This window comes from Fringilla coelebs (assembly GCF_963513975.1).
Source record: "Fringilla coelebs genome assembly, chromosome: 13".
Taxonomy (NCBI): domain Eukaryota; kingdom Metazoa; phylum Chordata; class Aves; order Passeriformes; family Fringillidae; genus Fringilla; species Fringilla coelebs.
Genome location: NC_140039.1, coordinates 21433781 through 21460847, shown reverse-complemented (window position 1 = coordinate 21460847; position 27067 = coordinate 21433781). Strand labels below are relative to the sequence as shown.

The following is a 27067-nucleotide window of genomic DNA, read 5'->3' as shown; positions in this document are numbered from 1 at the left end:
AAAATATCACCGTGCTCGGTGTGACAGTCTCACTTAAAGTCACCGGGTTTGGCAGGATTTGCCTTTGGAGGCCTGTGCCACGGAAATTCAGTTATCCAGCTTGGGAAATTGCCTTTCAGTCATTCTGCTGAGCTGATTAATTAGGCTCCTTTAGCAAAAACATCTGAGAAGCAAAGATCTAACACCTGATTTATTCACTCTAGGGAGAGTGACCCACCCCTGTGCTGGCACTTGTGCTTCAGTTAAGAGCTCTCCACACGAGGAAGAGGAGGGCAGGGCCATGAACACTCAAATGAGAGGAATCCTGCTGCTGGGCACTGCGGAAAGGTGGCAAGGAAAAGGTTTCACCGTGTAATTTCTGTCCCATTAAAATCAGCTTTTTCTCCCTGGGGGTCACTTCAATCCCAGCATTAGCCACACATTTCCAACCCACAAAAAACACCGATGGAAAACCCACACCTCCATTAGCAAATCCTCATTTACCTGGGAATTCCTGCCTGGTATTTTCCTGCCTGCAGGGCTCACGGTGGGAGCAGGGTGCAGAGGACACGTTGGCTCAGATAATACTGGGAATCTATAAATACCCCTGCAAAATCTCCTCTTTGATAACATCAGGCCAGATTTCAGAAGTTATTTACTCCCAGCAGCAGCTAACCCTACAAATAATCCTGCCAACTGCTCCAGGATTTCTGCTGTGCCATGGATGATGGGTGGCAGGGCCAGGCCTGGGGGTCAGTGGGTCCCAGCCCTGGGCTATCCTGGCACACACAGCCTGGGGGTTGGGGTCCTGCCTCCCCACCAGGAGTGCTTCCACAGGAACTCCACAAGAATTTGGCCATTCCAAAACAATTCAGGCCTCAAAGCCAGAGGCTGCTCCAGCACAGGGGATGCAAATTCCCTTCCCTGCCTCCTTGTCGAGGAGGGCCAGGGCTGTGGAGGAGGCAGATGTGCTCCTGGCACGTGACACCCTCCTGCTACACCAGGGGTGAACCATCTTTTATTCCAGCACCATGGGATCTTTGAGGTTAGAAAAGCCCTTCCAGATCACCGAGTAAATTATTACCCAGCCCTGCCAAGGCCACCACTGCCCCACGTCCCCAAGGGCTTTGACATCCCTCTGGGCATGGGGACTGCACCATTGCCCTGGGATCTGCTACCCCCTGCCCCGGGCTCCACCCCAGCCAGCCAACCAGAAAGCATCCCCCGATGATGCTGACCTGGCAGGCAGGTGTGTCCCTGGGCATCAAACCCTTCCCCAGCGCTGGAGGGCAGTAACCCCCAGGCTGGCACTCGGGAGCGCTGGAATTTGCGGCATTTCCCCTTGGATTTCGCTTCCAGCACTGCCCCAAAGAACGGCTCACTGGGAGGATGCTCCTGCCAGCAATGGCGCTCAGGCAAGGAAGGGAAGGGCGAATCCCGGCCCCAAACCCATCCCTCTCCTGCCCTAACTCATCTGGGAGCGCTGGGATTTGCGGCATTTCCCCTCGGATTTCGCTTCCAGCACTGCCCCAAAGAACGGCTCACTGGGAGGATGCTCCTGCCGGCAATACCGGGCAGCTACAGCCGGCAAGGAAGGGAAGGACGAATTCTGGCCCCAAACCCATCCCTCTCCTGCCCTAACTCATCTGGGAGCGCTGGGATTTGCAGCATTTCCCCTTGGATTTCGCTTCCAGCACTGCCCCAAAGAACGGCTCACTGGGAGGATGCTCCTGCCAGCACTGCCGGTCAGCTACAGCCCGCAAGGAAGGGAAGGACAAACCCCGGCCCCAAACCCATCCCTCTCCTGCTCTCGCCCATCTCGGGACTCAGCAGTTTGGGAACACGGCAGCCCCTGCAGGGCGGTTCCGCGGGCACACAAAGGCCCGAACTGCAGCTCCCAACCCACCTCCTGCAGGAGCACACCGCCAGCCGGCCACCACCCTGCGCCGGTAATTAGGGACGGTCCCCACTCTGCTTTGATGTGCTTTTCTTGGAGAAAGAGCAGAGGGTGGAGCCGGGTTCCTGTTGTTTGTGCTCAGGGCTCATTAGAATGTGCTCAGGGATGTAGATGTTTTAAGGGTCTTTTCAAGTTTTGTTCCTTATTTTTCAGATTGATTTACTTGAAGGATCATCAGGGGACCAACCCACGTGTGCATTTCATGCTGTATCCTTTGGTTTTGAACCAAAAGCAGGATTTTTAACAGAACTGAGTGGGTTTTTATGCTGAGCCACTTGAACAGATGCAGCAGGCGAGGGCTGGATCCCAAGTCAACCACGGATCTGCAAGGCAAAGCCTGCAGCAATTCCTCTTGGAACCATGGAATATCCTTGGTGGGAAGGGACCCAGCAGGATCCCCCAGCCCAGCCCCTGATCCTGCACAGACACCCCAAATCCCACTCTGGGCCCCCCAACAGTGCTGTCCAAGGGCTCCCGGAGCTCTGGGGCTATACCCATTCCCTGGGCAGTGCCAGCACCCTCTGGGGATGAACTTTCCCAAAATCCAGCCTGACCTGCCCCGTCCCAGCCCCAGCCATTCCCTGGCTCCTGTGCCAGAGCCACAATGGGAGCTGCAGCCCATCAATCTCAGTCTCCTCTCTCCAGCCAGGTGCCCTCAGCCACCCCTCCCCTGGCCCCTCCAGACCCCTCCCCAACTCTGGGCCTTCCTTTGGCCACTCTCCAATGGCTTAAATGTCTTTTTTTAGACCAAACTGCCCGAGGACTGGGGGTGAGGCCACCCCAGTGCAGAGCAGAGCAGAGGGGGACAATCCCTCCCTGGCTGCTGCTCCTAATCCCCCCAGCACAGGGATGTGCCCCTGGCTGCCAGGGCACTGCTGCCTCTTGTTGCACTTGGCAGCAGCCAGGACCCCCAGGTCCTTTTCTCGCACACCGAGGCCATGAGGAAACCCTTCTCTCAGAGCCCCAGCCTGGCCTGGGGCTCTCTCTGGACACAGTGGCAGGGAAAGCTGAGCTGAAGCGGAGCCCTGGGTGTTTCCTGGAGCTGGGGTGGCTCCAGGGAGAGGATCCCTCAGCCGCAGGCAGGGCTGGGGCTGCTCAGCTCTGACAGACGAGCACAGCTGCCATCAGAGCTCCCTGGCTGTGCTCTGGAGCTGGGGAGGCCCTTCAGGACCTGCTGGATAAATAAGCAGTGCGCTAAGGACAACACTGACCTAAATCCATCCCGGTGGAGCTGCTCCAGAGCCTCTCCAAGAGCCCCAGCAGAGGGAAAAGCACCGTGCAGAGCCAGCCCTCCAAGGTGGAGAGCACCAGGAGCTGCTGCAGGCTCAGGAGCTGATTTGCAAGAATTCACAGGAAGGTTTAACAGCTCTTTTATCTTTGGCTCCCTTCTGGTATTATTTCAACATTGATTTGCATAGTCAATATAAAACTCTTTACATCTAAACTGCCTGCAAGGATGACACCATCAATCCTCAGCTCTATTCACAAAATTTATTATTTGTTTCAATTTAAGAGAGATCATTGCCGGATTACACAGTTGCTGATGAGGATTTATATTTACATTTACAGCAAGCAAAATACATGTCTTCGTTTTTTGGGGTTTTTTTCTTAAGTCATCTCCAGCACTTTGAAAGAGAGAACCAAAATAAAATCAGTGTGTGCACTCTCCTGAATGCCTGCAGATCCTGTTCTGCCTCATCTTCCCTTCAGACAATATTGCAAATTAGTCAGCATCTGTATCACAGCAGAGCATGAGCTCGATCATGAGGCAGAATTAAAGGGTATTACTGAGACAGCCTTAATCTTCCATGGCTGTGAAATTGAATGCTCAGATGTGAAGGAAAGCTGGGATGCAAAGGGCCCCAGTTGTGCCTCCGTGACATCGCATCAGGCACCAGAAATCCAACCCCACACCAAGGCAGAGCAGCAGCAGCCGTGGCCTGAGCCCCACACAGCTGCCAGGGCAGGAAAACACTGCTGGAGAGATTCACAGGCAAAGGAACCGAGTTCCAGCAGACATTACACTTAGCCAGCCTGACCTGTTGAGCAGCATCACGCCTGTGACGCAGCAGATTTCACCAAATAAGTCTTTTAACATAAATCTCATGAGATTTGGAAAAAAAACCAACCCACAAAATAACAGGGATGCATCACCAAACCAGCTGAACTCTGCTTTCCCACGTAACTGAGGAGAGAAAATAACTGAGCTGTGATAATATTCTACATCACCCACAGAAGTTCATAAAAGTTACAGCTTCTCTGAAATAAAAGGAACTTGAGTGTGAAACGACCCAAACAGAAGCTGAGTGGTGAGTTCTGCCTTGGAAAAATAAAGCAAAATTGTTTTCCAGGACAAGAGCAGGAGGAATGCTCCATCCCCAGTGCTCCCCGTGGGCAGGTGCAGCTCCTTGAGCACTGGTGTGATCACACCAGGAGCCTCCTGCCTGCCTGGACCTGCCAACACCTGCAGTGCCCCCCTCCCACAGCAGGAACAGGCAGAAACATCCATGCCCAAACCCCGAGTGAGAACTGAGGTCATCTGAACTAATGTGCCAAGCAGAGAATGTGCAAACACAGCCCAAGTCACCGAGGCTGCACAGCAAGCTGCTCCCAAAGCTCCCAGCCTGGAGCCCCCTGAGCCTGACACGGGGGCAGTGGGAGCAGGGTTCAGCTCATTTCTCTGAATTATCACCTCCAGAAATGACAGTTCCTGTAATGACTGATCCGTGACCTAAACAACACCACATGATTAACAGAGATGAGAGCGGCTCTCCCATCAAACCTGCTCAAAGCAGGATGAGCCCTGGCCTCTGACTGAAGGTCTTGAAGTGAATCATGCTCCAGTGTGTCCTCATTCACCTGGTCTGTCTTTCCCCCCCCCTGTATTTTCTTTTCCAGTTACCTGCAACTATCAGAAGTGTCCTACAGTGGAACAGGCCCTGGCACAGGTGCCCAGAGCAGCTGGGGCTGCCCCTGGATCCCTGGCAGTGCCCAAGGCCAGGCTGGACACTGGGGCTGGAGCAGCCTGGGACAGTGGGAGGGGTCCCTGCCATGGCAGGGGTGGCCCTGGGTGGGCTCTAATTCCAACCCAAACCTCCTGTGCCTCACTCAGGAGCCCAGAGAACGGCTGTAATCCCCAAAATGCAGCTCTGCAGCTCCCACTGTGCCTGCTGTGTTACTGGAGCAGCCAGGCAGGGAAGGAGCCCCAGGGCAGCAGAGGATGCTGACATTTCCTGCCTTCACCTGTGTTTACATCAGCCTGGCATCAGCTCACTGACTGCAGGCGGGAGAAACCCGTGCTACAAGCATCCCCCCCTCCGTACCTATCCCGGGATTGCTCAGGGCCAAGGCAGTGATACAGATCCCAGCCGAGGAGCCCCTGACCTCTTACTCACTGCCAGACAGGTTTGCCCAAGGCAGCTTTGGGGCAGAGTCACAGCAAGCTAAGATAAAGACCATAATACTCAGTCAGGCAGAGGAAATTTCCAGCCACAGAGGCCCAATCCCCTCCTCTTTGCAATCTGAAGTCTGAGTCTGCATCCTGCTCGGTGCCAAGTCTGTGCTAGTGCCACTGGAGCCACCTGAAGCTCAGAGCCACGCCTTCTGAAAGCACAGGCTGCATTATTGATGCACAGACAGTAAAAACAACCTGTGCCTTCCCTTGCTTTAGGTATCTGCTGTTGTTTTCAAGCCACTCACAACATTTGTCTCAGGTGTGCCTTTCAGCTGAGGTACCCCAGAGCTACAGAGCAGGGTGCAAACTGCAGCAGGTCCTGTGCATGGCCTGCCAGGGCTCACAATGCCCCCAGACTGGCACTAGTTATCCTGTCCCAGCCATGGTTCCATGGCCTCCAGGGCTCACAATGCCCCAGACTGGCACTGGTTATCCTGTCCCAGCCCCTGACCTGCCCAGGGCTCACCATGCCCTGGCACTGGTTATCCTGTCCCAGCCCCATGACCTGCCCAGGGCTCACCATGCCCTGGCCCTGGTTATCCTGTCCCAGCCCCTGACCTGCCCAGGGCTCACCATGCCCTGGTTGCTCAGAGATGAGTCAGACACAAGAGCAGTGCCAGTGGGGTCAGTCAGCCTTTGTGCCCAGCCTGGCAGGGGCCATGGGCACGCCTGGCTCAGAGCTGCCAGGGGGCAGATGTGGCTGAGGCCCCCCCAGCACTGCAGCTGCAGATGGTTATCTGAACACAAAGCACCCCAAAAAGGCACAGACTACGTGAGCAGGGCCTGGGCTGCCAGCCCAGGGCTGTGCCAGGAGCCCATGGCACCGCAGGGCATCCCAAACGCCCTGAGCAGACACTGATACACAGGGCAGGGCTGGGTGGGACACTGGGAATTAGGAATTGTTCCCTGGGAGGGACTGGAACAGAATTCCCAGAGCAGCTGTGGTACCCAAGCCAGGTTGGACACTGGGGCTGGGAGCAGCCTGGGACAGTGGGAGGTGTCCTGGGTGGGCACTGAGGTCCCTCCCAGCCCAAACCACTCCACAATCCCATGACAATAAGTTTTGCCAGGATTATGGACCAGACCTGCCCCAGTCTCTACCCCTGCCACGGGGTGTTCCTGCAGGTTCCAGCACAGCTGCTTCTCCCGAGCTGCCCCGGGCTCCCGTGGGTCACACACGAGGAGAAGGAGCGGCCCAGCAAAGCTGGGACGTGTGCCCAGCCCTGCTCAGGGGGAGCAGCAGCAGCCCTGCTTTGCATATCTGTTAAACCAGATTAAATACTGCTTAGTCACTTCCAGCAGCCATGGGAGAAGTGACCCAGAAATCAGCTGGAGAACATGACATGTATTCATCCTTGCTTCTGCTGCCAGACATGGTGAAGCAGCCACCAGAGAAGAAAAAAAACTCACATTAATTTCTCCCTCCATTGCTCTCCTTCACCTCCTAACATGAGTTTCTTTCACATTTTAAGATAGCGTACCTTGTTTTGCAAAATTAACCACACGCACAAACCTAACAGCAATTCTTCTGTTGTGCTCCTGGAGTCACCAAAACCATCCAGGACTTGCTCACATGGCAAAAATTCAAATCCTAATTCAGTCAATTAAGAAATGAAACAGCCTCAATTCAGCCTTTTATATGAGCACTCACTCAGGATAAGGCTGGATCAGGCTTAATCCACTTCCAGAGCGAGCTAAACTCCACCAACCCTCAGCCAGCCCTCCTACACAAAGAGCCAGTGTGGTTTAATAATCTCAGTCAGGATTCATTATTAACTTTAAATTGTGTTTTAGTCCGAGCCCACCCCCTGGAACAGGCCACAGCCATGCCCAAGATCATGCAACGCTGGAGGGTTATTTTATTTTAATGCAAACAGTCACAAACTCAGCCAAGACCCAAAAAACCCCTTGGAGCATCCAAGTCAGTTCATTTTAACATTTCTTCACTCACTTATATTTCCAGACAGAAAGACCCAGTAGGAGCATATTTAATCTGAGCAGCATCTTGTGATGATTTATGTTAATTGATATTTAATGGGGTAATTTTAGCCTGGTGCCATTAGCTTTGAAACCTGAGAGATTAGAAGGATCTTACAGTGGAGCTTCTCCATGTACAGAGAAAATGGTGGAGGCAGAAATGCTGAAGTCTCCAGATGATCAGCCAGATCTTCTGCCAAGGGGATGAACAGAGATCCTTGAATTCCATTTTGGAATTCCTCCTCCTTGCATTGGGCTGGGGGGAAGGAGCCCCAAACATGGAAAGGGAGGGAGCACCTCTGGGCACAGGCACGGAAACCCAAGGGGCACAGGGAGGGAGCTCGTCACACCCAGCACAGAACTGCCATGGGGAGTCACAGAACCACAGAAAGCTCAGAAATAAACCCAAATGGGAGCACTGAAATTGCATTTTTAGCTCTCCCCTCTCAGTGCAAGACAGATCAGTAAATGAGATGCTACAGGTCCTTCCAGCCTGGGAGGCCTTCCCACACAGCAGCACAAGCCCTGGACAGTGATTCACTTCAAATGATCTCGGGTTTTTTAACAATCCCCCACGGATAACCACTCCACTTGCACACCAGCTGAGACAGGTAACCACGTCCTGCAGTGCCATCCCAAAGCCAGCCTGAGGCCATTTCCCGGCTGTGCAGGGGCTCTGGGGCTGGAGCAGCCATCCGAGGGGTCGGCTCTTCCTTCAGGAGAGGGGAGCTCACTGCAGCCTCCTCCTCATCTTCCTCTTCTCTGGGGCAGGATCACCTCCATCTTTTGTATTGCATAATGACAAACCTTCCCTCCCCTTCCCCTAACAAGGCCGCTCATTTAAAACACTTTAAAGCATATTCCTTTGATTTGTACATTAATATTCTCCAGGCAGGGAAGAAATAGGACAGAAGTAGGACTTGCTGTAGTGCAGGCTGATCTGGCTGCTCGTGCTCAGTGCTTCCACCCCAGGCGCCCACCTGGGGCACACACAGACCTCCTCCCTCTGGGGGCACCTGGCCCAGCCCAGGTGAGCTGGCAGGGCCCCCCGACAGGACACACTCCTCCAACCCTGCCAGCATCGCTCAGCCTCCTCAGAGCTACACCCTGAGCCCAGCAGAGCTCCCTGGAACCCAGCCCCAGCCGCTCAGACACCCGCAGGACAGACAGACAGACGATGGCAGCGGGGGCACTGGGAGCACAGCTCTGCCTGGGGGGAACAGATCCACAGCAATCCTGGGACAGTTCACTGCCAGGGCACCGGGGCTGGAGCGTTTCCTGGCGGGCAGGAGGGCACCCCACAGGCCTGGGCACCAGGGGAGCTGCCAGGCCCAGCACACCGTGCTTGGAAAGGAAACGCAGTATGGGAAACAGCAACCCACCAGCACTGCTAAACACAAGTGGTTTTCAACAAAGTCTGCATCCAATTCTCCCTGAGGACAAAGGCCCAAAGGAGGCTCAGCCCTGTCCTTGGGCATGAACACATCCATCCATCCATCCATCCATCCATCCATCCATCCATCCATCCCATCCATCCATCCAATTCATCCATCAGCCTGGACAAGCAACAACAGAGCAGCAGATCCAGATCCAGCCCTTGGAGAGGTGGGAGCAGCTCAGCACCAGCCCAGGGTCCTCACTGAGGGCACCAACCAAACCCTCAGGAGGGGTGAGAGGTGTTCATCTCAGGTACTGCACAAGAGCAGCCCAGCTGTTCCTCTCCAGCCCAGCCCAGCTCATTTCTGATCCCTTGGAAAGCTCTGTGAGCTGCCCAAAGAGCCCCTTCCCCACCCACCCCCTCAGCCCTGCTGAGCCCTTCCCTCAGAACAAACATCCACAACAGCTCAGCTCTCCCTCTGCTCCGCCAGCACAGGCTGATCTGAGTTATCACATCACTGACAGAAAACAAAGGTGCTGTCATGAAAGGCAGATGGGAAGGAGAAAGGCGTTCTGTGGGTGAGGGAGGAATCCACAACATGACCCAACTCCCAACTCAATGCCCTCCTTGTAGGGAAACACTCAATGCATCATTTCTGATCAATTGTACTTTCAAGTCGCTTTCTTATTTATGGGTGACTGAGAAAACACTTGAGCTGGCAAAATAATTCACATTTGTTTGCACAGACAAAACCAAATTTAATAATGCAGCCCTTTTTTAAAATAAATAAAGTCATGCATTACAAAACGTGCATTTAGAGTCACTCTCTGTAGAAAATTCACAGCATGAACTCCAAAGTGCTCCTTTCCCTCCTCTGAAGTGAAAACCTTTTCCAGTATGTGCGTGATACACGTTATACTCCACTAATAAAACAAGCAGCACCTGCATTTCTGTTGCTCCTACAAATTTAGACTCATTAATGGCAAAATTCCATTCAGCTCCCAAATCCCAGAGCAAGGTCCTGGCAAAGCCTCTGATCAGCGAGCAGGAGATAACTGAAAATTCAAAATTCCTTCTGCCAATCCAAGGGGCTGTTCAATGGATTTGTGGGGTCTGCAGAGCCAGAGGGTGAAGATGGGAATTACTGGGGACAAAGTCAAGCCTCAGACACGCCACAGCAGGAGAGAAACACTCCTTGGGAACGCTGAACCATGTAAAAGCACTGAAATGCCCCAGGAGAGGAGAGCTAAAGGGCTTTTTCTTGAGACAACGTGCTGAGATTCAATTCAAAGAACAAACTCTAAAAGCACAGACATCACAACTGAAAGCCATCTTGCACCAGCCACAACCACCCCAAAGCAGCTGGAACCGTTCCTACCTGCGCCAGGGCTCCTTCCCCAGGGCTGCTCTTCCTCTGAGCCACTCTCCCCACCCCACCCTGCTCCTCTCTCATTTATCCCCTCCCTCATTAGCCTCCTCTAATTGGGGGATTCCTCTGCAGGGACCGGACCCCACCCCTGGCAGGGCTCCCCCCCCAGCCTCATCTCCCCACCTGCTTTTCCTGCTCCCTCCCAGGGCACACACCTGGGCACACAGCCATGTTCTCCTGCCTCCTCTTCTCCCCTCCCTCATCCTTCCTAAAGGGAGCAGCACCAAATCCCTCCTGTGGTGGCATTTGGGGCGTTTCCCTGCGAGCCCAGGTTTGCCAGGGAGCAGCAGAGGCGCTGGAGCAGCCCCTTTGCTCTGGTGCCAAGGCACAGGCTGGCAGCAGGAGCTGCTGGAGACAGAGAACTCCTGCTGCAGAGGGGCTGGGAGCGTGCAGGGACAGCAGGCTGGGCATGGGGAGCCTTGGTGACCAGGAGGAGGAAAGGGACATGTTGTATTTGTGGGGTGCCCCCTGGCAGGAATGATGAATCTGACTCCATCTTCTTGTAGACTCATTTATTGTTTGATGATACTATATTATATTAAAGGATGCTATACTGAACTATACTAAAGAATACCAAAGGATACTGCAGAAGGCTAAAAAGATAATAATGGAAACTCCTGACTCTCTCCAGAGCCCCAACACAGCTTGGCCCCAGTTGGCCAAAGAGTGAAAACAACTCCCAGCAGAACCCATTGAAACAATCTCCAACAACGTTCCACATGTGAGCACAACGCAGGAGAAGCAAATGAGATAATTGTTGTTTTCCTTTTTCTCTGAGGCTTCTCAGCTTCCCAGGAGAAAAACCCTGGGCAAGGGGATTTTCCAGAGGATGTGGATGCCCCAGGGACGTGTCACAGACCCAGCTGGGGAAGGTGCCTGTGGCTCCCTCTCTCAGGGATTCCCACTCTGGAATCCCCCCAGTGATTCCCTGAGTCCCTCTGCCCCACGGGAGTTCTGCACAGCAGGGAGGGCCCACGGTGTCCCCAGACAAAGGGAACACAGAAAGGGAGTGCTGCTCGTGTTCCCCTGCTCACTGGGGTGGGGCTGGGCTTTCCCAGTCCAACCAGCCCCCAAACACTGCCACAGCCCCAACCCAGCTGGCACCAGAGAGAACCAGGGGCCCTCAGATGCTGCTGCTCACCTTCCCTGCACGCCTGGAAAACACCTCAAGAGTTATTTTTGTGGTTCCTTATGGATCTCAATAAAACCCCAAACCTGATAATGTTGCAATCATATATAATCATTCCTTTATATTTATATATATCTATTTTTTAATGTTTTATGTGTGCCCTGCATTTAATTTTGCCCCCCAATGCTCTTAGGGGATTTGCACGTTATTTTAATAGTCCTAATTTTAAATTCATTGAAATTCATTTATGCACCTTTAGACTGAACTCGTTCAGGCATTTACACCACAGTAATGAATTGTAGGACAGCACTGTAGACACAGAAAGAAATTCTTTCCTTCTGTAGAGTTTATATTTCCAAATTCAATCGTGGGGTTCATTGGCATGCAAAGAGTCCAGGGACCTTTGTTAAACAACGACATTTAAGGATAAATGTTTGAGAAGATGCACATTGAGAAAGTCTCTCCTATTTGAATGTCAGGAAATTAGAAATATTCTAATGAATTCCATTTTTTCACATCTTTCATCAAAGCCTTTGTAAAAAAGGTCACTATCTTCACTTGTTATTTTAAAAAGCCTCCTGCAATTTGCCTTCCTGCCACAATTAGAGGGAAAGTTCCCACAGCACCACACCACAACAATCCAGGGGGACTCTTCTTCCTCCTGATTGTCAACAAATTTCAGCATCCGAAGGCAAAAATGATGAATTTCAGAGGCATAATGAGGCCGATGGTCACAGTCAACATTACATAAAGTATTTGCATTTCATGCTTTCTCTGAACTGGGAGCTCCCTGAAGTCTGACAGCCTGAATATGCTGAGAGGAATTATTATTTTATTGACATTTTCAAACTACTCCTCTCCTTTTTTATTTTTTTTTCCCCTTTAGACAAAACTGTTTGAAACCCCTTTGCTGGATCTGACCCACATTTCAAAGAGGTTCCTCTCCTTGCTGCGGTGACTCCCAGCTGCAGGAGCTCACCCACAGCCAGGTTTTCATCTCCTTATTGCTCATTCAGGTTTCATCCCAGCCCCAAAATCCAGAGCTGCTGGATCCCAGGGATCTTTGATGGCTCCAGGTATCAGAATAACAACCAGCAGCCTGTCCCTGCCAGGGCAGGGCTGTCCCCAGCCCTGCTGGGAATGCCTCAGTGCCACCCAAATGCCAACACTTGGTCCTTGCTAGGAACAAAACCACCTCCAGCCCAGCTGGCAGCAGCTCACATCACTGCCTGCATCCCTGGCAGTGCCCAGGCCAGGCTGGACACCGGGGCTGGAGCACCTGGGACAGTGGGAGGTGTCCCTGCCATGGCAGGGGTGCCACTGGGGGGATTTGAGGTCCCTCCCAAGCCATCCCATGGCTCTGAGGCCTCTTTCCCTGTCACTTCCAAAAGGCTCCAGCCCTGCTGGGCTCCTGGAGCAGCACGGGGAGGCCTCGTTTCTTGTGATTACCAAGAAATCAGGTCCTGAAAAATAACTCCCAGACATTCCATCTGCATTTAAAAGTCAAGTTCAATCTTCCCTTATTACAGCTGCAAAACCCCTCGCTGTCTAATTCAGATAAAGTAACAAAGCTGCACTTCCAATGATTGGAACTAAATGCAGTTAACCTTAAAAAGTCACTTTTACAAACAGAGCAGATTTATCTGGATTTAAATTTTAGTTCTTGTGCAAAGGCTTGAGAACAGGTTCCTCCCCATTATTCAATTTAACAATAATAATAAAAACCTCCATGACAACTATTACAAAAAGACTCTGATAAAGCCTGAAACCTTTTTGATAATGAAACATACAATTTCCCTGGTTGAAGCATAATTCCCCAGGGAACATTTTAGAAAAGATACAGAAGAACTGTCGTGTCCCAGTTGCTCATGTACAGAACCACACGTGAGAACAGCACAGGGCGGGAGAAAAATCAACTTTGAGAAAAGCTAAAGAAAAAATCAAGGGTGGGAGAGAGGAGACAACTGCAGTGTCTCATTAGGGCAATTAGAGTCATTAACGTGGGAGAAGCAGGAAGGGTTCCCAGGCTGGGTCTCACCCCAGGGGGACGTGCAGTGCCACCTGGGCCCTTCTGGGGTGCGGATCCTCTCCAGAGCTGGCCCTGCTGCACCCCTGGGCCCCCAGCAGCTCCCTGCCTTTCACACAGGTCCCTGTCCCCTGTCCCCAGTGTCCCTGCAGCCCCAGAGCTCATCCTTCACTTCTCAAAGCACCAAAATGAATGGAAATTTAAAAGCTGCCTATGAAATATAAGGGTCATAAGCTCAGGTTCCTTCCTGGGCTGGGGGAAGGCATGGGAAATGTCCTGAGCATCCCAGAGCACACTGTACTGCTGTAGCCATTGCATCTGGGTGGCTTTTATTACCCCAGCTCCTGGAGCCAGGAGTTCCCATAAGAACCTCCACTCTCATTAAATAACTTCAGCCATGGGTTTGTGTTCTGGGGTTTGAGGCAGGTCTGTGTCTGAGAGGTTTTAAGAAATTTGTGTTTTGAAGTATTTCTTTTCTATCAGGGTAGGGGACTTTTTTACAAAAGATGCCAGTTCATGGAGCCCAAAGGGTGTGATCACATCTTGAACCAAGCACATGGTGCCACTCCTCTCTCTGTTTGTGGCTTTTGGCTGCAGTCTGCCAGGACCTCAGAGGTGCTGCTGGTCACAGTCAGCAGCCAGGCTGTGATCTCTGAGCCCCAGGATCATGTTCCTGTCAGCAAGGTGTGAATTTAAAATCCCATTTGGAGAGACAGAACGATAAAGTGCAAAGTGGGGGAAAGCCAGCTCATTAAGGTGACAAATCCATTGTAACAGAAGGTCAAACCAATAATGCCAGGATGGTTTCTGTGCTCTGGGGTCCGTCCCAGCAATGCCCAAAACCCCCGGGCTGGGTTTGGCTCAGCAGCTGAAGGGCTCTACCACTGTGCTGGCAAATCCACTCCAGGCAAAACCAGCTCTTCATGCACTGTCACTGCAGTAATTTGTGTATTTTTACTGTTACATGGGCAGGGAGAAGCCCTGGTTGAGATCAAACCCTCCCTGGTCATCTTTCCCAAGACAAATCCTTAGCACAGTCCTCACTGGGAAGGATTTATACATCCCACACAAATTCTGCTGAGTTACACACCCATTTCTATGACAGGCTGTATTTTATAGATCAAAAAACCCCAAACAATGTCTTCCAAATATATCTGTGATGCCTGAAACGAGGATGAGCAGCATGGCTTTAAAATAAAACGGGAAGGGCTTTGTGGGTTTGGCATCTGCCAAAGGATTCAGGTTCAATAGCACAGACACCACTTTGCCAACTGTTAAGGAAAACAGATTCCAGTTGTACCACATTTTCCTTGATTTATATGAGCACTGGGAGAAAGATGAAGGGGAAAAAATAACCTGCAAAGCAAAAAAAAAAAAAAAAATTTTTTTTTACCTTGTTTTTCTGTTCTGCCAGTGAACCTGCCAAGTTTGAGGCTGCAGGAGCTCCCCCACAGCTGAGCACAGGCACAGCAGACCCTGCTCCTGTGGATGTGCCACACATCCCTGGGCATTGGGAGGTCCTTGGGCTGTCCCTGGGCACCAGCAGGGTCCCTGGGGCTGCTGGGGCTCATTTGGGAAGCTCATGGGACCGGAGCGGGATCAAAATCAGCTAAGAATCACATCTCTGCCTCCCTGGGCTTACACCAAACACTCACCTGCTGCAGGCAGGACTCAGGTCATGCACTGCTTTTGGAAATCAGGCATTCCCCAAGCCAGGCCTGCCAGATTTCTGGGTTTTGCAATGTAAAGCAGGTCCCAGAGCAGCCCTGGGTCTGCCATTGCTCCCCACCACCCCCAGGAGAAGCAGCACCAGCCCAGCACCAGCAGCCCCTCCTGCACCCAGACCAGCCTGGCAAGTTCTCAGTCCAAATTAGGAATAAAAATAGCTTTGCTAGAGGGGCCAGAGGGAGCAGCCCTGTGCTCCCCCTGCAGCTCCCAGCCTGCAGCTCCCAGCCCTCCATCCCCAGCACAGCCTGAGCCCATTAGGGCCAATTCCACCTCTCCCCGTGCTGCCTCTCCCTGCCAGGCCATTTGCTCCCTGCTTTCTATTTTTAAATTGCTCCAGCTCCTGAGAGTGTTTTGTTCAGTGCAGTGACAGGCTGTCACTTCCCCGAACAGGGCCCTTCCCTGTGCTCAGCATGCCAGGGAACTCATCCAGCACTTGGACACTTCCCTGCCAGGCTCCCTGCAGGGACCAGGGAGCTCTGCAGCGCAGCCACTGGCTCCTGGGCCACGGCATCCTGGAAAGGGTTGGCTTGGAGGCACCTTAAATCCCCCCCAGTGCCACCCCTGCCATGGCTCCCACTGTGCCAGGCTGCTCCAGCCCTTCCAGCCTGGCCTTGGGCCCTGCAGGGATGCAGGGCAGCCCCAGCTGCTCTGGGAAGAGGGAGAAGCACACACAGCACTCGTGTTCATCGCTGAAAATTCACCCAGAGAAAGCAGCAAAGGCCAACAAAGCCGTGGTTACCAACAAAGCCCGGCCCAAAGTCTGTCTGTCACTGTGCCACAGAGCAGCCAGGCTGCCCAGCAGGCTGCAGTGACCTGCCACAGCTGCCTCTAGACTGGAGCAGGGACGGCACCTCCCCTCTGCTCCTGCAGTCCCTCCTCGCTGTGCTGGGCTCAGAGGAGCCCCAGACCCACAACAAAGGCTGCACTTCCCCCTGGAGTCTCTTCCAGCCTTCCTGGGTCCAGCATTCCAAGGAACAGCCCCACTGCTGCTCTGCACCTGGCGCTGGGCAGGGTCCAGGGCCAGCTCCTGGCTCCAGCAGAGCTGCACTCCCAGCCCTGGCTGCTCCCATCCCACGTTGGTCAGGGCAGAGCCACGGCAGGCACAGTGAGGAGGCACCTCCAGCCTTTCCCTGCCAGCTGCAGCAGCACAGGCTGGGCTGGGCTCGAGCAGAACATTTCACAGACCAGTTCTCAGCCCCATTCCTCAGTGCTTCTGTGCTCAGAGTTATTTCATTCTCTTCTGAAATGCAAGGAGATCCTTCCTGAGAAAATAAGCACAGGGGTGGGAGGCATTTTTTAACAATTCGATTCCCCAGCAAAATACATTTTTCACAGGTGGGAAAAATTGTATTTGGGATTTATTTCATTTCTTCGTGGATTTAATGCTCTTCACAGTTTATCACATCACTGAAATATTCCTGAAGAAGGAAAGTGGCTTTTCCAGGGACTCCATTACCTCTGCTGTGCTCCTGTTTCACACTGAGCTGTTGGGGATCCTGGTGGGTTATAGAGGGGCTTGTGCAGCTGCCCTGGATCCTCCTCGGGGCTGGAAAAAGCCAGGCCATTGCTCATTTCCACAGTTCCAGTTTAGCCAAACAAGAGCAAACGAGCTGTCACCCCCTCAGGGCTGCTGCCACCCTGGGCGCTGCAGGCAGATGGAAAACTCATCTTCTTGTGTCAGCTTCCAAATTCCTGTGAAGGCCAAAATCCCTTCACCTGGGACACCAGCATTCTGCTGCAGGAGATGAAACAGGCAAGGAGCTGCCAGCGCAGAGAACCCCAAATCCCTGGGGCTGGCACAGCCCTCCCAGCCCAGGCAGTGCCAGCTGTGCCCAATGCCGCCTTGTCCCCAGCCCAGAGCTCTGAGGGCCACCTCCAGCCTTTCCTGGGACACTCCAGAGATGGGCACTCCAGAGCTCCCCGGGCAGCTCCTGCCATCTGTCCATTCCACTTGTCCAAGGTTTGCTGGGGAATCCAAACATCTTTTCCTCCTTTGCGAATCCTCCACTGTAGCCACGGCAGACACATCTCAAAAAGATGATTTCCTTTGTGTCATCATCCATGGAAGAGGTTGGGATGGAAGGGACCTTAAGGATCATCCAGTTACTTAGAGATTTTCTGTACTGCTGTCAGATAGAAAAACTACAAACCCACAAAAAGTCGTTTAATTAATTTTTATTGTCAATATAATTTCTGTGCATTCAAGCCCTGCCACAAAATTACCTGCTTTAAAAATCACTAAACCATCTCTATTAGTGCTGAATTTTATTCCTGCAAAAATAACAACTTCCTGCCAAATCTGAGCTGACAGTTTGTCTTTATTTTTGTAGTTATTCCTGCCATTTTTTATTAAATGGAATTTGGCCTTGATCCTATCTATTAGGACTGGGTTTTGGTGGGACCCACATGGGAACCAACTCCAGGCACTCAGGGCTGTGTCTGCTGGGGAGATGCTGTCTGTGCTCTTGGGAGCTGCCATTAAATCCCAGGGTTCAGTCCCATCCATTAGATTTACGTGGTGTTATTATTTCAGCAGCAAGCTGTGGCTAGCCAGAGGTGCTTCTAAACCAGCAAATGCTGTCCCAGGACACCAGGACATCCATGGGGACAAGGGCTCTGCTGCTGTGTCAGGAGAGCTGTTCCTGCACAGCATCCCCCTCCAGCACCCTCTCACCCTGCAGAGCCAACACCAACCTTCCCATGTTCTTCCCTGGTTCCCAGCAGCTTCAGCCTCTCCTCCTTTCACTCTTGCCACCCAGGAGCAGCCAAGCCCAAACACAGCCTGCTGCTGGTGCTGCTGAAGCCTCTGAGGTGGCTCAGGATTCCTAATCCACATCTTTTCCCTATTTGCCACCCATGATTGATTGCTCTGGGCCCTAATATCATCTTAATGCCAGACAGGCAGGACCCTAAAGCCAAACAGGCACCAGGGCTCACCCAGAGGTGCTCCATCCTCTGCTCACCCAGCACAGCCCAGCACAGCCCTCTCCTTCCCAGCCCAAGCCCTGAGCAAGACCTTAAAGAAACAGCTCACATTTACAGTGTAAGAATGCACAACAATAATATTTTTGTCTATCTATCTATCTATCTATCTATCTATCTATCTATCTATCTATCTATCATCTATCTATCTATCTATCTATCTATCTATCTATCATCTATCTATCTATCTATCATCTATCTATCTATCTATCTATCTATCTATCTATCTATCATCTATCTATCTATCTATCTATCTATCATCTATCTATCTATCTATCTATCTATCTATCATCTATCTATCTATCTATCTATCTAACACCAACAAGCACAACCATGCTCAGAGGCATGAAGCAGAACCATCATCAGGACGAAATCTTGTGACCTGTGACTGCTCCAAACCCTCCCCTCCACCCCCACAGCTCAGCCCATCCTTTTCCCCAAAACCCAGACCGAAATGGAGCTGTTGGATGTGCCCTGAATGTGCAAGCACCGGACCTGCAGCACCTCAGGCGGCGCAGGGCACTGGGAAGGGGAGGTCTCCAGGCTTCTCCTCTTCCCAGCGTCAGTCAGCAGCCAGGCAGCCCAAGCGCCTCGCTGATCCCAGGGCCCAGAGGTGTCTCCAGCCAGGAGCACGTCCCAGGGCTTGGGAACATTTGCCAAGCTCATTTCAAAGGGCTGGGAAGGGAGGCACCGGCCAGCATCACCCGACAGCTGAGGGAGAGGAGAATGCCCAGCACTCACACAGCATCCTAATGCTCTCCAGATCCCAAATGACACAGCAAAAGCGTCCTCAGCACCACAGCCTCAGCCACAGGGACCCGGGGCTGCCCTCTGTCAGCCAGGGGCACTCTGTGCCCCCAGAAGGGGTGGGATCCCTGGGGGAGGCTCAGGTGTGCCCGGGGTGCCCCATCCTGCACCTGGCACTGGCTCTGCTGCAAAAGGCTTTGCTCCAAAACACAGCCCATGGAGCTGGACAGCCCTGAGCACCCACCCAGCACCCCCTGAGCTGCCAAAGGACGGGGCACACACAGCCCATGGTGGCCCTGGGGACACGGGGACACCGAGGAGCTCCTGCCCGCCCTGAAGTGCCCCCAGAAGTGTCAGCCTCTGCTCCTGGGGCAGCAGCCAGGGCTGGAGAGCTCTGCAGGCTCTGGGGACTGGGGCAGCACAGGGCACTGCCCAGGAGGGAGCTGTGGCCTCAGCTGGGACAGGACCACCACCTTTTCCTGGCCCGTGGTCCAGGCCAGGAGCAGGAGCAGGAGCAGGAGCAGGAGCAGGAGCAGGAGCTGGAGCTGGAGCAGGAGCAGGAGCTGGAGCAGGAGCAGGAGCAGGAGCTGGAGCAGGAGCAGGAGCAGGAGCAGGAGCAGGAGCAGGAGCAGGAGCAGGAGCTGGAGCTGGAGCTGGAGCTGGAGCTGGAACAGGAGCTGGAGCAGCAGCAGGAGCAGCAGCAGGAGCAGCAGCAGGAGCAGGAGCTGGAGCAGGAGCTGGAGCAGGAGCTGGAGCAGGCTTTATTGCCATTAAAGTGGTGGTGGCCCAGAACAACTGCACTGCCTTCAGCAGAAGGGCCTGGGAGGAGCCCCTGAATCACCAGGAAGGAGCAAAGCTCTGGGAATCCTTGCTCTCCTTTAGCTCTCTCTGCCTGGGTCCCTCTCAGCACACTAATGGCCTGGCTGTATTGGATTCCATGCTCTCCAAACAGCCTTCATTACATGCTTGGTATCTCCCAATATTATGATAAAATTCAGCATGGTCCAGCGTCTGGGACAGTCAGCATTGTCACTCATTGAGATTAATTTGAATACCACTATAAATAGCAATAGCAACATCTGATCTTATGAAACAGAGTATTGTGCTGGATGGCTTTAGTGCCTCCAAGCAAAAGTCATTTAATAGAATAAAATATGGAACGGACTACATGTAGTTTTGTAGTATTACTGTTATGAGATTCCAAAGCAGATCAATAATTCTTATATAAAAATTAATGCCTTGAAATGATCCCTCCATTTGTCATTCCAGAGAGGTCACCTTATTTTGTTTCAAAGAATAAACTGGGAATTGCACAAGTGAACTTGCTGGAAATCTGCTCTCCCTGTTCCTGCACCCCTTGTGCCAGCCCCAATTATCCCTGAATCCTCTGCCCCTCTCCATGGACGAGCATCCCTCTCCTGGCAGAACCACTCTCCTTCCAAATGACCCTTTGCAGTCCCTCCTGCCTCAAGAGAGACACTTGAAAACAGATTAAGAGCCAAGATTATTGCTCAAATTGAATTCTGCCTTGTCAAGAAAATGAATTTTACCTCCAAAACACAGCGTTCCAGAAAAATACCTTCACAGCACCTCCAGCCTCTCATTAGTGACTCCCCATGTGGAATTCCTGAAGGGAGGATTTTCCTGGCCTTTTATTTATACAGGAAAAATCAGATCCCACATCTCTGGAGCAGCCTCACAGCTGAGGCACAGCCCTGCATGGCTCAGGGTGCTGACACACATCAGGGCCTCACTACCAGCAAGGACAAATACTGAAATGAAAGCTCATTAGAGAACACAAACCCCCCTTTTTTGAGAAGAGGAAAAGAATTAAAGGTTGCTGTTTCCTATTTTCAGCTTTTTGCTGCATTCTCTGTGTGAGAAACTGAAAAATGTGGAGTTTCCTGAAATATCTTCTCTAAAATGAATCATTACTCCATTGCCTAAAATGTATTGTCCTGTTTGAAGTGAGGAGAGGAAAATGCAACCATCAGGTCAGGAGTTGACAATAAATTAGCATCCAGGGCAAACCACTGCTAAAATGTGGGAGTTTTCCTCCCAAGCCCCAGTGAGAGCCCAGGTACAGTCCAGCAATGAAACCTCCCCAGCAGCTCCTCAGGTCAGCAAGAGGGGCTCAAACATGGACTGGGAATGGAAATAATCTCCCATGGAATGGGATCCCACATTCCTGCAAGAAACCTGAACTACAAGATGGAGGGACAACCAGTTTGCAGACATTTTCCAGGGAATTACGAGGGGTTTCTAGAAACTGATCAGATCAGCAGTGGGGAATTCATCAGAAAGCAAACACTTCCAAGGGATCTGCTGGGATCACACATAGCTCTGTACAGCCTCACACAGCCCTGCCCTTCCTCCCTGTTCCTGAGGAGCATTCCCAGCAGGAGCAGGCTGCAGAGCTCCCCTCACTCCCTGGAGCAGCTGAACCCCATCCCAATCCCATCCCCATCCCCATCCCCATCCCCATCCCCATCCCCATCCCCATCCCCAGCAACCCCAGCCCAACAGCCTCCCCCAGAGAGCCTGGCAAAAGCGTGTGCATTTTGCAAGAAAAGAGCAGCATCCAACTCAGAGCTGCACTTTTAAGCTCCCTTCCTTTCCAAATAATCTCATTTTTGTGATTACTGTGTCTGGAGCAGAAGGCAGGACTGCAACTGTCATCTTCCTCCTTCGGCAGGAAGGAACGGCAGCCAACACCCCCAGGGAGATCAGGGATGTTCCAATTTCCACTCCCAATCTCCCTGCGCTGCCTTAGCCCACTCTGCTGCAAAGTTCCCTGGAGGGGCTCAGGAGCAGCCCCCTCTGAGCCACCCCTGATGGAATCCCAGAGGGATTTAGACAAGAACAGAATTATTCCTGATTGACTCGTTCAGATTGCACCCACCGAGGACACAAACCTGGAGCAGTAATTTGTTCATTATTAAAGCCTGTCATGAGGAATCTGTAGGGAGCACAAAAATAAGTCTTGCAGCATTAGAAGAGGAGTCAGGGTGCTGATATTCCCCATATTGCATGGTTCTACTCCCAGGAGATATGAAGCACCCTGGCCATGGTTTTATCATGGAGATCCACTTGTAGGGAAAGCTACGACCCTGCAAAGGAACAGCATTTTCTCCAAAGCAAAACCAGCAGCCTAAAAGCATCCTGCCTGAACTCCCCAGTGCATTTGGAAGCAGCTTTCCAAATTATTTTGGTGTTATTTTTAGGAGAGATATTTAATTTATGACCGGGCTGCTATTTACTGGTGTGCACTGATAGAATTGTGTTGGAAAGAAGTCCCTGCCTTTGACACACTTGAATGTTGGTGCAGGGCCACCTGCACGCCCCAGCAGCCCGAGGCTGGTCCCTTCTGGAGCATCACCCAGGGCTGTATCCCGAGGCTGGTCCCTCCTGGAGCATCACCCAGGGCTGCATCCCGAGGCTGGTCCCTCCTGGAGCATCACCCAGGGCTGCAGCAGGGGCAGGCCCCGGGCTGGGCACACCTGCCCTGCTCCCCACCCTGCCTGGGCAGCCCTTCCCAGCAGGCTGGGTGTGACACAGCCCCAGGGGATGCACTCCCAGAGGGCTGTCCACTGTCACTCCTCCTGATGGATGGGGTGAAGGTCACGAACAGAGATGGAAAAGGACCCAGCCCAAGGCACCTCCTGCCTCAGCCCCTTCCTGGGGAAGCCAAGGCCAAGCTGGAGGAGCCCCTGCGCACTCAGGCCTCCAGTCCTGCTCCACCCTGCCCAGGGTGGGCTCTGCCCTGCTCTGACCAGCCACTGCTGATGCTGCTCAGCCACGATTTGAACCCAAGGACCTCCAGCAGGTCCACCAAGCCCTGGGCAGGGGCAGGCACTGAACCCAGGGCGCAGCCTCCCCTCCCTCAGACCTGAGCTAGCCCTGGGCACTTCCATCCCTCCTCAGCTCGCTCTGCAGTCCTGCTGGAGGGGGCCTGACGAGGCATCCTGCCCCCCTGGCAATTCCTGTGCCCACCCACACGTCCTGTGGGACCCAGCAGGAGCAGAGACCAGCCCAAAGTCTCAGCTTGGCTCCATCAGCACCAACCCTTCAGCTGGAACAAGGAGAGGCAGGGCTCCAGCTGCCCTGGGCTCCAGCAGCGCTCTGTGCCTGCCCCACACCCCTGCAGGAACCTCCCACCCCAGCTATTCCCAGGCTCTTTTATCCAAGGAGCAGCTCAGGGAGGAGTGAGGGGCGAGGTGCAGAGGCAGGGAAGGGCTCTGATCACCCAGCAAACCCCCGGTGCCACGGAGATCCCCCCATGGTTTTCCACCCCAGGAAAGCTCCCACAAAGCCTGCAGCAGGAACTGCAGGGATGAACTGCAGCCCGAGGAGCCCAGCCCTGGCTCTCCCTGCTGCTGCACCTGTTGGCTTTGGCTGAGGCTGCTCGCAGCCCCTGCGCTGGAAGGGAGCTGCAGGCACAGCTAGCACAGCCTCCCATGCAGAGAGGAAGATGAAGAGCCTGCACGGACCTGGCCCCTCCTGGGGAGAGGCGCCTGAAGCACCAGGAGCTGCCTGAGGAAGCCCTGCTGTGCTCTGGATGGGTTATGTATTGCTATAGATACAGATTTACACCCGTTTGCTCCCTACATCCAGGCACAGCACAAATACTTCTCTTCCAAGATATTGTCAGGGAAGCAGAAACTCCATTAAGATTTCTTTGCAGGGGCCTCCGGAGAGCTTTCACCCACCAGATGTGAGGGAAAAGCCAGTTTGGGCACGCAAGAAAACGTCAAGAGCCATCCACCCTCCCCTCACCCACTGCCCCAGGCAGCAAAACCCACAGTGACCCCTGAGAAAGAAGCTGGCTGCCACACTCAGGAATTTCAGAGAGTTCTGAGGTTAACAAGATTTTTTGTGACTGGTACTTGGTTTTCTTCCTTCCACTAACTTAGAGCTTCTCATCCACCTACACACAATGACACTTAGCTGTTGAACAGGTCCACTTCTCCTCCTAAAATAGTTATTTTCTATTTCTCTGTGGCTGAACATGTTCTAAATTGTGTTTTGAAGGAAGAGAGGACAACAGGGAACAGTTTTACAGCATGAAAGATCTGCTTCAAGGCGGCTCATCCAAGCTGTAAAATAGATATTCAGTAAAATCCCTCAGTATGGGCCAGTTCCTGCTTTCTGGATGATCTGGTTAAATTGAAATTTTGAACAGATGCTTAGTCACAATACATTAAAATATTTAGTTTATACAAATATCTCTACAAGGAGAAACTGTCCAAATACCTTATTTTCTGCAAACTCCGCTACACAACGGATCACCAGAGGCTTTGCGGCTATCGTGGCATTATCCTAAAGCTCCCGGTGCCTCGGTTTCCCCCAGAACTGGATGTCGGCAGGGAGTGCCCCGGCCCGGCAGTGGGATGAGAACCGGAGCGGCAGAGCTGCCTCCTCCCCGCTCCTGGCTGCCGGCAGCCGCTGAACCGGGACCCGAGCTCAACGCGAGCCCGGCTCAGGCGGCTCCGGGCTGGGGGAGCGGGCGCTGCCTGCTCTGCGGCCGGGCAGCCGGAGCGGGAGGGCGGCCACGGCCAGGGCGCACAGACCGCGGGGATTCGGCGCCGAACCGGCAGCCGTGCGCCGGGATCCGCCGGGAGGGAGGCGAGCAAGGCAAAGCGGCGGCTCGTGGGTGTCGTGCCAGGGAAATGCCCGGGCACGGCCCGGCCGGGCACGGCACAGGGCGGCGAGGAGCGAGGGCGGCGTCGCCCCGCTCGCCTCGGCCGGAGATGGCACCGGCAGCGGATGGGAGCGGGCAGGCTCGGCGGCCGCTCCAGCACCGAGCGGATTTGCCGTGAAAGCCTCGCAAGTTTCCAGCTGGGAAAAGCGGGGGATCTCTCCGCCCGCTGCACAAAAATAAAAAAATCCCTCCACCACCTTCCGCATGCGAAGGCGTAGGACAGGGAGCGAAGAACTCCGCTGCTCACGATGCATCTGGTGGCGCTTCTGTCACTGTCACCGCACCCGCGATCGCTGCCGAGGAGCGCCCGGCGCTCGCTGCGGGGCCCGGCGGCTGCAGCGGCGCTCCGGGGGGACATCCCAGCCCCGAGGGGACACCCCCTCATCCCGGGGGAACACCCCCTCATCCCGGGGGAACACCCCTCGCCGCGGGGGATCCAACCCCGGCCAGAGCCGGACCGATGGCCTCGCACGGCCCTGGGGCAGGAGATGAGCGGGGGTGACAAGTCTCCGTGCCCGACACGCAGCGAGGCGCGGAGCCGGGGGCGAGACGGGCGCGATCGCAGCGCGAACGGGGGAGAGGCGAGGAGGGGGAGAACGGGCAGCGCTGCAGCGCATCTCCCCCGCACACACACACACACACGCACACACACGGCTCTCTAATCCTCCGGCTCTGCTCATCCCTCGCTCCTCCGGAGCCCCGGAGCCCGGGGCTGAGCTGCCCCCGCTGCCCCCGCTCCGGCCGGCCGGGCTCGGGAGGGAGCCGGGACCCGACCCGGGCAGGCGCTGGGTGCTAGGGCTGCCCCGCACAGCCCCGGCTCAGCCCGAGAAAGCCCCTCCCGACCCTGTCCCGACCATGTCCCGACCCCCCGCGACCCCCGGGCCGGGGCGGCCGCGGCCCCGCCAGCCGTGCCCGCACCGCCGGGATTCCGTGCGCCGAACGGTGCCGGCCGTGCCCCGCTGGGATGCCGAGCGCCCGCATCCATCCCCGCCGAGCCATGGCTCTCTCTAACGCAAACCCAGCGCAACCAGCGCCTCTTCTCTTCCTTTTTTTTTCTTTTTTTTTTTTTTCTCTTTTCCCTCAGGCATTGCTTCGTGCAAATGGGGCGATAAATCCAGAAAGCGCCACGCACCGTGGAGAAGGGAGAGGGCGGCGGGGAGGGGAAGCAGCTGCTCCGGAGGGAGGCGGATGGAGCACCTCGAGAGGCACAAGGGGAGCCGGGAGCGGCGGAGCCCCGCGGCACGGCCCTACCTGGAACAGCCGGAGGATGTTGGCCACCATAATGGACACGGAACTTCCCGACGCCCCGATCACTCCAACTACTTTCTCCGGCTTGACGAAGACGGGCGGCTCGCCGTTGGTGCACCTCACGTCGGAGGTGTCCTTCTGGATGAGCGCCTGGACGAAGGTGAGGGACTGCTCCAGCGCGTAGGTGTCCCGGGAGCAGGTGTCCAGGATGCGGGCGCCCAGCGTGACGTTGGGCAGCAGGTCCGGGTCGCTGTTGATCTGGTCCAGGGCGTAGAGCATCGCCTCCAGCCTGTGGATGCCGTTCTCCTTCTTGATGTCCCCGCAGGGGGAGCTCGGGGGGCCCTTGGCGTGCACGGGGAAGAGGCCGCCCAGGGTGATGTCCCCCTCCAGCCGGATGGAGTGGGGCGCGTACATCTCCTGCCCGCGGGCCGCCTCCCCGAGCAGCAGCTCCAGCAGGCAGCAGGGCAGCTCCAGCAGCGCCAGCAGCCGCAGCACCCTGCCCGGCCGGCCCATGGTGATGCCGCCGCCGCCGCCCCCGGGCGCTGCCCCGCGCTCCCCGGGGGCCGGGCCGGCCGGGATGGGGTGGCCGGGGGAGGGCTGCGGGTTCGGCCGCCGCCGCCCGCTCGCCCTGCCCTGCCCTGCCCTGCCCGCCGCGCTCCGGCACCGGCACTGGGGAGCGCGCCGCGCCGCTGCCGCTTTAAACGGCCGGGGCCGCCCGCCCCCCGCCCGCCCCCCGCCCCGCCCGCCGCCGCCGCTGCGCAGCGCCCGCCGCACCGCCCCGGCCGGCCCCGGCCACGGGCACCGCCGTGGGCACGGCCGCGGAGCCGCGGAGCCGCGGGGCCCCGGCCCTGCCCGCCCTGCCGGGAACGGGGCTGGCGGCTGTGCCGGACCCGCGGCGCTGCGGACGGGGGAACCGGGGAAATGCGGCGGCCCCGCACCCCGCACCCTGCTCCCCGCACCCCGCTCCCCGCTCCCCGCACCCCGGCTCGGGCAGCGCGGCTCGGGAGCGCCCGCCGAAGGCGCTGCGCGGGGGATGCTCCTCAGCCCCGCCGGAGCAGCAGCAGCAGCAGCGGCAGCAGCATCCTCCGCCTCGCTCTCCCGGCGGGGAGCAGAGCACCGCGGCTCTCCCGCTCGCGGGGCCCGGCAGTGCCGCCGGGGACAGCCAGTGACAGCCGGGGACAGCCGGGGACAGCGGGAGCACCCGGCCAGCCCAGGGCATCCAAAGCATCAATCCGGATTGTGCCGTAGGAACGAGATCTCCGCCCGCCGAGGTGGGTACCAATGGAGCGGTGAGGAGGAGGAGGAGTTTGGATGTAACCCCGTAGTCCCAAA

At 54.9% G+C, this 27067-nt stretch overlaps 1 protein-coding gene across 1 annotated transcript in view; it reads right to left on the bottom strand.

Annotated features, from left to right (window-relative positions):
* The window catches only part of GRM7 (glutamate metabotropic receptor 7), a gene marked incomplete at its 3' end in the record, with an annotated part of 165023 nt that extends 138743 nt beyond the window's left edge, over positions 1–26280 (bottom strand). The window contains exon 1 of the mRNA XM_084214301.1: positions 25739–26280. Within this exon, the coding sequence (XP_084070427.1) occupies positions 25739–26248 (510 nt within the window). The 5' untranslated portion in view covers positions 26249–26280. The remainder of the gene's footprint in view (positions 1–25738) is intronic.
* Between the last annotated feature and the right edge of the window lie 787 nt (positions 26281–27067).